The sequence below is a fragment of the Leptodactylus fuscus genome, chromosome 8, assembly GCF_031893055.1.
Source record: "Leptodactylus fuscus isolate aLepFus1 chromosome 8, aLepFus1.hap2, whole genome shotgun sequence".
In the NCBI taxonomy this organism is placed as follows: domain Eukaryota; kingdom Metazoa; phylum Chordata; class Amphibia; order Anura; family Leptodactylidae; genus Leptodactylus; species Leptodactylus fuscus.
The window spans coordinates 17,840,632-17,851,901 of NC_134272.1; the positions used below are offsets into that span (position 1 = coordinate 17,840,632).

General features: G+C 47.8%; 1 protein-coding gene across 4 annotated transcripts; it reads right to left on the reverse strand.

Annotated features, from left to right (window-relative positions):
* WDR24 (WD repeat domain 24) lies at positions 1–10,723 on the reverse strand. Of its 4 annotated transcripts, none has more exons than XM_075283766.1 (10): positions 10,711–10,723; positions 7,651–8,324; positions 5,286–5,463; positions 3,843–4,515; positions 3,227–3,342; positions 3,037–3,152; positions 2,852–2,956; positions 1,929–2,266; positions 1,338–1,522; positions 1–1,081 (listed from the first exon to the last, which is right to left on the reverse strand). In XM_075283766.1, the coding sequence occupies exons 2-10, from the start codon at positions 8,129–8,131 to the stop codon at positions 913–915; spliced, it is 2,361 nt and encodes a 786-aa protein (XP_075139867.1). In that variant the 5' UTR covers positions 8,132–8,324; positions 10,711–10,723; the 3' UTR covers positions 1–912. The 4 variants fall into 4 exon arrangements, with proteins under 4 accessions (XP_075139867.1, XP_075139868.1, XP_075139865.1 ...); XM_075283767.1 differs by having other exon boundaries at positions 1,929–2,263; positions 10,461–10,716; XM_075283764.1 differs by having other exon boundaries at positions 10,461–10,716.
* Positions 10,724–11,270: the final 547 nt, after the last annotated feature.

Here is an 11,270-nt window from a genome sequence, read left to right on the forward strand (position 1 = left end):
ATCAGCGTCGTCCACAATGGCGGCACGGCCCAGCAGAGTAGAGCCAGGCAACCGCGAGGTAATTTGTAAAAAGTAACTAAAATGTGGGGGAGAGGCTACAAAAAGCACCGGACTACTCAAGGAGAAGGCCGAGGGCCTCAGGGGCCCGAGAAAATGGGTCTGATTGTATTGTGAGAATAGTGGTATAGAAGTGATAAGAACATAAGAAGAAGGAAGAGATTAGAGAAAGGTGAATGGTAGAAATAAGATAAGAAAGAACAGATGGGTGAAAAGAGAAGTGAAGGAAGAGAGAAGATAGAAGGGAGAGAGAATGGGACAGATAGAGAGGGCGATACAGAAATGTGGGGTAAGGGGCAGACAGCGGGGGATGTTCTTGTCGCCCCTGAGCCGTCGGCTCTTATTACGACATCTTATCCTACTGCTCTTTACACCATTGATCTGCGGCTACTCCTGCACCGACACGGCCCTGCTCCTACCCCTGCAGATGTGGCAAGTAGACCCTGTAGTAAACACATCAGGCCTCACACAAGGGGTGTCACTTCAGTGCGGCCAGCGCCATGATTTTACACCGCTGACCCATATGTTGCTACAGGCTGCCACAGGGAACACAAACAGTTAACTTGACATGGATGAAAGTGTTAAAAGGTATTGGGTGCACCTAATATTAAAGGACACTTGTAGCCGATTCCTCAGCTTTGGCCGGAGCCAAGTACATGACGGACTGATAAGAGTGGCAGCAATACCTTTATCTCGTGGTGCCGGCAGGCGGCCATGTCTTCGAATACAAACTGGTATTTACAGGGGTAAATCAATCTTCAGATTAGGGGGGGGAATACGATGTAAAATTTCTATTGCCATGGCGTTGATACACACCAGAGGGCGCTATTGAGTTAATATTTACAAATCCCAGGTTCAGCTGTATTCACAGGGGTGGCCGCAGCCGGCCGGACAATGGGAGTTGGACTGCATCCAGGTCATGATGTGCTGGAGATGGCCGCCGTGCCCACAGCCCTGGCACCAGACAAAAAGGCCTTTCACCACATGGTGGCACACGGCGCACATACTGGCACACTGGCGGCATCTGGGGAAAAAAATAATAATAATAAACATGTACGGATCATTTTCTGTACGTCATAGCGAGGGTAGGCATCATCTGACACTACAACTCCCAGCATGTCTGCTGTTCCTATAGAAGTGAATAGAGCATGCTGGGAGTTGTAGTGCCCCAGCAGCTGCAGTGCTGAAGGTTGCTCTCTCACATCATAAAGTACAATATATTCTCTGTAAATTATCAGTGCACAGCGCCCCCTATCTGTGCTCCTCCTTAGGACACTCACCGGTCACAGATCCAGCCCTTGTTGCTCATGGGTCTCTTGCAGTTGCTGCAGTTGATGTGGAGCGTGGTAGACGCCTGGTTTAGACAGTTGATGGCGCTGCAAGTGCTCAGCTTGATCACCTGGTTGGAGACGTTCCACAGCTTGAAGCGCTGAAGCAGGTCAATGTAGGAGGTGAACCAGTGCTCCTGCGGCAGACATGACAGGCATACAACTAAGACTGGGGCTGTAATAAGGTGTATGGAGAAGTGGGAGAAGGGTCCGGCATACTGGACTATGGAGACCACGCTGAGAGGTGGCGAAGCACTGAACTGCTTTACTACCTGCAGCAACCACTAGGGGAAGATTCACATAGCTGCCATACTATCTGTAACCCTATATACAGTTAGCTCCCCCCAGTGGCTGCAGACAGTCAGAATTATATTAAAATGGTGGGGCTCCTAAGCAAGGAATTAAACCAATCTGATCTGAGTCCACAATTTGACCCCAAGTTCAGAAGTGTTGCTTGCCTAAAACTCATCTATGTCAATAGGGGCAAAAGAAAAAAACTCCTTTCAGGGTCTTTACTGTCCAGAGACTGTTTCCAGCCTTTACCTGCATCTGCTCATCTATCTCCTTGCGGATTCGATCTCCAAGCACAATGAGGACAGAGGCCGCCATCTGCACGTCCCCCTGCTCTGCATAGTAACACAACATATCCCGTACAGTGGGGTTGAAGAAGTCGCTGGGTAGTCGATTCTCATACAGGGCATGTGAGATGGAGATGAGGGAGAAAGACTCCACCGGGGTCAGGGACACAGTCTCCGCCTCATTGCCGCTCACGTGGGGAGAGTCCGCCTTATCCTGTAGGTGGTCCAGAGCCGAAGGGTTGTCTGTTATCTCATGGCGAAGAGGGAAACCCTCCTGGGGGAGGACATACTCCTGCTCCTCTGCTGTAAAAGAAAGAGATCCACTATCAGAACAGATATGAACCCATATAAATTAATCTACCCTAATCTACTAATCCCTAATTACATCCTGTATTATACTCCAGAGCTGCGCTCACTATTCTACTGGTGCAGTCACTGTGTACATACATTACATTACTTATCCTGTACTGATCCTGAGTTACATCCTGTATTATACTCCAGAGCTGCGCTCACTATTCTGCTGGTACAGTCACTGTGTACATACATTACATCACTTATCCTGTATTATACTCCAGAGCTGCGCTCACTATTCTGCTGGTACAGTCACTGTGTACATACATTACATTACTTATCCTGTACTGATCCTGAGTTACATCCTGTATTATACTCCAGAGCTGCGATCACTATTCTGCTGGTATACTCACTGTGTACATACATTACATCACTTATCCTGTATTATACTCCAGAGCTGCGCTCACTATTCTGCTGGTACACTCACTGTGTACATACATTACATCACTTATCCTGTATTATACTCCAGAGCTGCACTCACTATTCTGCTGTACATACATTTAGGGTCAGCGTAGGAAATTTGGCAGTAATACTCACGGTGCGGATGGTCGTGGTCCACCATATACAGCTCATCCTCATCCCCCTCCACGTCCCCCACTAGGTAGTCTGCAGGTACGTCACTGCCCTCAGTCTCTTCATTCTCTGTACAGTGAATAGAATATTTAGGGATACAACATGGCGGACAGATGAGATCATTCACCAGTATCATGCATTGGACTTACCATCATTATTGATAGCTGCAGAGTCCATTAGTATGCTGTCCGCCCGGCTGTCTCCCTTGCTGTGCTCCAGCCGTGCCTCGCTGCTCATCCCCGGTGGCATGTCCTTCATGCTAAAGCTGGACAGAGAAGGTTATAATTATGGGCACAGCCTGGCGATACACACAGGATAGAAGCGGTGCTAGGATCCTACCTGTTCAGTAGGGGCATAGAATTGCCACTTTTGCCCAAGCTATGGTTGAGGTTTGCTGGTGGCACAGTGCCCGCGCTGCAGTAGATGATTCTCAGCATTGTCCACGTCTGAGCCACCTGTAAGAAAGATATCAGGAGATGACAAGATGTAATGTGCAGTGGCAGAACATGGTCTGTGGGTGTCCAGCTGAGAAACTACATCCCCCCGAGTCTGTCAGGGAACGCTGAGTTATTGCCAACCCCGGGTGTAGAGCAGGGGCCAGTTATAGAGCTGGCTCAGCCCCTGTTCTCGCTCCATAAACTCCACTGCGACATATGATATACAGTATATTGATGTTACGTCAGGAAGTGGTTAATGTTTACTGAATTCATCCACAGCAAGGACCCAAATGGAGCCATCAATGATTATTGACCCCTAAAAAAATTCCTTTGGTCAGCCTTACACACACAGAGGTCAGAGATAGATTCTCAGGAACGCTTTTGGGGGGTTTCAGGCAGTGTTTGGCTTTAAGACCCTTTTTACAAAATCTTGACCATTTGCCGAATACTCTAGTGTGCACTTTATAATGAGTACGCAAACAAGTGTATATGTCCGCACACATGCCCCCATTGCTCACCTGCCACCTGTTCAGCTCTCGAGCCACCTTTGCATTGTGGTCACAAAGTTCTGCCAGAGGTTTCCCAGCCAGTGCGTACCTCTCCGCCGTAGCCACAAACCAGCCCATGTCATCGCCCCCTGCCTCAAATACCATCAGACCACTGGAGATGTTCTCAAACTGTTCCATGGGGTCTTGTTTCCTCAGGAAGAAGATGGGGTGTCGCCTGTCGTAAGGTTTCCTATTGGAGTCCTGGGAGGACGAGGAGGAGGAGATCAGACTTTCCTTGGCTGCAAAAGCCAGGTCACCAAAGAGTCCGTAGCAGAGGCCTTCAGGGTTGGCGCGGTCTATGGGCCTCCTGGCGTCTCGGAAGATGTGCTGATACAAGGTGCTGTCCTTAGATCCCGAGAGCAGGAAGTACGGGTCATGTAGGTGACGCCAGACGATGCCTGTCGTAACGTCCTTGTGTTCTTCAAAAGTGGCAAAAGGTATAAAAGGCCGGCGTACGTCCCACACGTAAATGTTATGGTCCACCATCATAGAACATGTCGCTATGTGGTACTTCCTCTCAGGACGCCATTTTACCCGGGCGACGGAGGCAATTGTCTGCACGCAGTAGATTTCCTTGGCTCGGTTGGTGTTCATGTCCCACACCTTCACCATCTTATCGCGACCGCCGGTGGCCAGCCATCCTCTGCAGGGGAGGAATTAAAGAGTTAATAAGTGACCTGCACAGAGAATGCCACGAAGAGAGAGACAGGTACCAACAAGGGGTGCAGGAGATGAACAGTCCTGCACCTTCACTACCAGGCCTCAGTGGTCATGTGGGCAAAACCGGTGCCACATCTGCAGAGACGTCATCGCTCTTACCCACATGACTGACTGCAACTATCATGGAAGACTCGCTACTGCCGATCTACTTGTGACCAGAACTGGAAAGAACAAGAGACAACGTATCTCTAGAATGGAGCACTGGGGGTAAGCAGGTATGATTTGTCACTCATTGCAATAAGTATTCTGCATGATATTGCTGCAGAATCCACAACACGAGACACCCCTGGGAGGCTATCAGTGACTTAAAGCCATGATGGAAAGCTGAGGGGCGAAAATGGAAGAGTATATGTTCAGAAACCATCTCAATCCCCCAAAACAATCTGTCTAAAGCGATGGGACTAATAGGAGACAAGGAGAGTGGGATGGAGCTGCAGTTTCCACATGCTGTGAGAGGGGAGAGGGAGCTGCAGGAAGAACAGGCCACTCAATCACTTGTTAGCATAGATTCTGGGAAAGCAGAAAAATATAAACAAGGTAAAACAAGACCCAAAAGCAGGTTAGACATGAAGTTTAGGGTGTACGGAAGCAAGAGGGCAACAATGTTATAACCTTTGATCAGAATGTGGATCTTGTTCAGGGTGATCACCAAGACTTGGGCCCCTGTTACCCTATTTGATTTGGGCTACTCACCTATCCTCAGGGTGCCAGTCACAGCAGAAGACGGGGCCATTGTGGGCAGTGAACATGCGCTCGAAGCGGTCCGGCCGCCGGATGTCCCACAGTTGGACGTTTCCATTCTCAAATGTGGCGGCAAAGGTGAAGTAGTCCCGGATGCTGAACTGGACGTCTCGGACGCTCTCCGACTGACCTGGGAAGAGGAGGGATAGAGTCAGAACAGAGTTACGCGGGTTCACAATAGCGCCTGGAGTCAGTTTTGCAGAAGACGGAAACCTGTGATGCCGAGTCTGGCAGTGAGCACTGGTGAGCGTTTTATGCGCTCCGCGGCGAAACCGTTTTTTTTTTTTTTTAAACTGGATAAAGAGTACTGCATGTCCGACTCTGTGTCCGGTTTAAAAAAAATGGTTTCTCCACGGAGAGCATAAAACGCTCACCGGCGCACACGGCCGGAGACTTTTCAAGCCCATTTAAATGAATGGGCTTGAAACATTCCGGCAGGTTTCCGTCTCCTGTCCCTGTTTTGTGCAGGAAACGGAAACCCGCAGAACGGAGTACGGGCGCAGATGTGAACGAGCCCTAAGGGGTACAGACTCCCAGCTATGACTGGGATATAGCAGACACCTCCTATAGAACCAGAGGATGCAGTACATCTTTCCAGCAGAGCAAAAAGACTCTTCTCATCATTTTTGAGAAGTATTTGTCACCAAGGAGGAGCATGTGCAATCATTGGATCACTTATTCCATAGACTTCAATGCTACTCTATTGCAGTCTATGGTTAAAAAAAAATTTTTTTAAAAAAAGATCCTGCCATAGGCAGCTCTCATTAGTAAGGGTGCATTCACACTGAGTATACGCTCAGCTCATTCTGAACATAAAACGCGTTCAGAATGAGTGCGTACAAAGCAGATCCCATTCATTTCTTTTTTTTTTTTTTTTCTTTTTTTTTTAATGTAGATTGTGAGCCCCACATAGAGCTCACAATGTACATTTTTCCCTATCAGTATGTCTTTGGAATATGGGATGGAAATCCATGCAAACACGGGGAGAACATACAAACTCCTTGCAGATGGTTTTCTGCCCTTGGCGGGATTTGAACACCAGGACTCCAGCGCTGCAAGGCTGCAGTGCTAACCACTGAGCCACCGTGTGGCCCCCTCCCATTCATTTCTATGGAAGCCGGCATACGTGCGCTCCCCATTGAAATGAATGGGCTGCTTTTTCCCCTATTGCTTTCAATGTGAACACGTGTATGCCGGCTCCCATAGAAATGAATGGGATCTGCTTTGTACGCGCTGATTCTGAACACGTTTTACGTTCAGAATGAGCTGAGCGTATACTCAGTGTGAATGCACCCTAATACTACTATGGCAAGCACTGCAGCCTTCAGTAAACTCTCACCTGATATAGCAACCAATTGGCACAAGCGTGGCAAAGACCCTGCGTCTAAAGCGCCCGCTCAGCTACTCAGTGGATGCCATGTTTAAATGGAGCGCATCCAACGGCAAGTGCAAGAAGTCTCATAGATAGTAATATGTATGAGACTGCCTGTATATTAGGTGTTTATGAGACCTGCAGAGGCAGGATTGGGACCTGGGTGTAACCACAGCCACATTACACAACCTGTGCTGTTACCTTGGTATACGTACTACAACTCCTATCACGTATTCTGGAATACCCGGGGTGTGCTGAATTATATACAAAGCCGGATCATCATATGAAGAACATTTTTCTCCTTCTTCAAGATCTCTGCTTGCTGTCGGAGGCAGATAATCCGTGCAGACCTTATCCGTGGCACACAGCTGAGGGTTTGTTACAATTATATCTCATCTAAATAGTCCTCTGTGAGTTAAAGGGTTTTATGGCAGGTAGTAGAGGAAGGTTAGACAATAATTACCTGTCTCCCTCCCCCGTTCCTGCCGTCACCTCTGCCTGTATACAGACTGGCTGCAGCAATGACGTCCCTCCTCCCTCCTGACCTGTGAAAATGGGAAAGCAGGGAGGAAGCAGAGCAGCCCGGTCACATGATCAGAGGTATGAGCCAGCCTGAAAACCCGGGTCCACTTAACAACCCCTTTAAATCTCCTTCACTGTAGACCGATAGATTGTTACAGGAGAGGGATTTGTTCTGCTGATGTGTTTCATTCACAGCGGATTGTCTACACTAAATGCAACTGTAACAAACCCTCAGCTGTGATAAGTATTAGGTCTGTACAAGTTTGCAGCCTTCAGATAAGATGATCCGGATCTCTGACAGATAGCAGAGGTCTTGAATTGGTGACGACCTGAAAAACAAAGTCTATCTATCATTAGATAAGACATGATACAAGGAGTTTCACCCTCGGCCTTGTATGTAATGGTAGGTCCCGGCCCATTCACCTGAGAAGGTGCTGACCGAGTCCTTCTTGCGGAGATCAAAGCACTTCATGAATCCGTCCTGGGAGCCGCTGAGCAGCATGTAGACCTCAGTGGGGTGGAAGCAGACCTTATTGACCGTCCTCTTGTGCTCGGTGAAGAGCTGGTCCTGCTTGTTCCTGGAGGGTTTGCCCAGGTTCCAGGTCACCACGACACCATTGGTGGCAGCGGTGGCCAGAAGGTTCTCGTCCATTTGATGCCACACCACATCAGCACAGCTGAAATTAAGGGACGGCTTACGGCCCACCCTCAGGTTCAGTTTTTCAGCGAAGTGGTCTTCCTCCAGGGAGTAAATCTTGAAGATGTTCCGCCCGGCCACCACCACTTGTGTGGCATCGCGGCAGACACTAATGGCGTTGGCGGGGGCATCGAGGTGACAGAACATGGTGCGACCTGTCAGGGTGTTACCGCCCAGGGCCGTGGTGACCCTTGCCATCTTCTCCATGGCGGGTCCCCGGCCGCTGGCCCCCTTCCAGACGCCACTGAGGGTCTCCACAAGAGCGGTTCTACAGACCAAGGGTGAGAAAGAGCATACTGCGCCAAAAATAGGAGCAAGGGAAATGGAGAGAGGAGGGGGCGCCCCTAGATGTCACACGGGTCCGGTATGGATACTATAAAAAGCTTCCAAGGAACAGAACCTGCAAAATAAAAAGGGTTAGAGTGAGAATATGATAGGGGTGCCAGTAGGGGACAACTCTGGAGTATTTACAGGGGATGGGGGTGCAATGAGTCCGTCGTCTGCTTAGGTCACCCCATTTTCAGGAATGCTTTATACCTCACATGGCCAACACTATAATGCTACAGCCCTGGGCTCCTCACTAATACGTGACAAAGAGCTTGGAATCTTCCTAAAAGTGACAGCGACCCATTATAGGCACAGAATATGATGTAGAGACATCATCACATCACATGCAACCCCTATTATATACAGTCAGTGACTACAACCCCTATTATATACAGTCAGTGACTACAACCCCTATTATATACAGTCAGTGACTACAACCCCTATTATATACAGTCAGTGACTACAACCCCTATTATATACAGTCAGTGACTACAACCCCTATTATATACAGTCAGTGACTACGACCCCTATTATATACAGTCAGTAACTACGACCCCTATTATATACAGTCAGTGACTACAACCCCTATTATATACAGTCAGTGACTACAACCCCTATTATATACAGTCAGTGACTACAACCCCTATTATATACAGTCAGTGACTACAACCCCTATTATATACAGTCAGTAACTACGACCCCTATTATATACAGTCAGTAACTACGACCCCTATTATATACAGTCAGTGACTACGACCCCTATTATATACAGTCAGTGACTACGACTCCTATTATATACAGTCTGTGACTACAGCCCCTATTATATACAGTCAGTGACTACAACCCCTATTATATACAGTCAGTGACTACAACCCCTATTATATACAGTCAGTAACTACGACCCCTATTATATACAGTCAGTAACTACGACCCCTATTATATACAGTCAGTGACTACGACCCCTATTATATACAGTCAGTGACTACAACCCCTATTATATACAGTCAGTGACTACAACCCCTATTATATACAGTCAGTGACTACGACCCCTATTATATACAGTCAGTGACTACAACCCCTATTATATACAGTCAGTGACTACAACCCCTATTATATACAGTCAGTGACTACAACCCCTATTATATACAGTCAGTGACTACAACCCCTATTATATACAGTCAGTGACTACAACCCCTATTATATACAGTCAGTGACTACAACCCCTATTATATACAGTCAGTGACTACAACCCCTATTATATACAGTCAGTGACTACAACCCCTATTATATACAGTCAGTGACTACAACCCCTATTATATACAGTCAGTAACTACGACCCCTATTATATACAGTCAGTAACTACGACCCCTATTATATACAGTCAGTGACTACAACCCCTATTATATACAGTCAGTGACTACAACCCCTATTATATACAGTCAGTGACTACAACCCCTATTATATACAGTCAGTGACTACAACCCCTATTATATACAGTCAGTGACTACAACCCCTATTATATACAGTCAGTGACTACAACCCCTATTATATACAGTCAGTGACTACGACCCCTATTATATACAGTCAGTGACTACAACCCCTATTATATACAGTCAGTGACTACGACTCCTATTATATACAGTCTGTGACTACAGCCCCTATTATATACAGTCAGTGACTACAACCCCTATTATATACAGTCAGTGACTACAACCCCTATTATATACAGTCAGTGACTACAACCCCTATTATATACAGTCAGTAACTACGACCCCTATTATATACAGTCAGTGACTACGACCCCTATTATATACAGTCAGTGACTACGACTCCTATTATATACAGTCTGTGACTACAGCCCCTATTATATACAGTCAGTGACTACAACCCCTATTATATACAGTCAGTGACTACACCCCCTATTATATACAGTCAGTGACTACGACCCTTATTATATACAGTCAGTGACTACAACCCCTATTATATACAGTCTGTGACTACAACCCCTATTATATACAGTCAGTGACTACGATCCCTATTATATACAGTCAGTGACTACAACCCCTATTATATACAGTCAGTGACTACAACCCCTATTATATACAGTCAGTGACTACAACCCCCATTATTATATAGTTGAACTATAACTTACACACAATCCTATATGAGAGAACTACAAGTCCCAGGCCATCAGCCATAACACAACTACCTGCATGAAGGGCCTGCAATGTGCGGGAGAACTACAAGTCGCAGGAAGTGACTCTGTCCACAAATGACAACACAAAAGCGCAGAACGTCTGCAGGTGTAAACAGAGGTAAAGTTTCCGGAGGGAAGTAGAATCAGGGTGCACCCGCCGTGTGTGGCCGGAACACCGGGAGAGGAGACACAGCCGCCCAGACACCCGTCACACATCACACCCACCCGGGTCACTGTCACCCTCTGCACACGGGACACTCACCGGCTGACTCGTGACACCGGAAACAGCCGGGCTGGTAAATGGTCCTACGATTGTTTTCTTCCCCCATCTGCTCAGTAGTCTGTGAATAAGGTTCCGTCCTCACAAGGTTCCGCCAGCAACATATACTGTGGAGGAGGCTGCGGCTCGGTATAGACAGTACAGTGTAGCCCTCAACTCACTATACATGTACTAATACCCCACAATGACCACGAGGGTACTCCATAACAGTGCCAGCCGGAGTACCCCCATAACTGTGCCAGCCAGAGTACCCCCATAACTGTGCCAGCTGGAGTACCCCCATAACAGTGCCAGCCGGAGGAGCACCCCCATAACAGTGCCAGCCGGAGTACTCCCATAACAGTGCCAGCCGGAGTACCCCCATAACAGTGCCAGCCGGAGTACCCCCATAACTGTGACAGCTAGAGTACCCCCATAACTGTGCCAGCTGGAGTACCCCCATAACAGTGCCAGCCGGAGGAGCACCCCCATAACAGTGCCAGCCGGAGTACTCCCATAACAGTGCCAGCCGGAGTACCCCCATAACAGTGCCAGCCGGAGTA

Excerpts from the sequence above, each read along its gene's own strand:
- WDR24 (XM_075283766.1), bottom strand. The coding sequence starts at position 8,131 with ATGGAGAAGATGGCAAGGGTCACCACGGCCCTGGGCGGTAACACCCTG. Across the intron at positions 3,153-3,226 it reads TCTATGCCCCTACTGAACAG|CTTTAGCATGAAGGACATGC; the intron begins GTAGGATCCTAG and ends TTCTCTGTCCAG. Across the intron at positions 2,267-2,851 it reads GGACCACGACCATCCGCACC|CAGAGGAGCAGGAGTATGTC; the intron begins GTGAGTATTACT and ends TTTCTTTTACAG.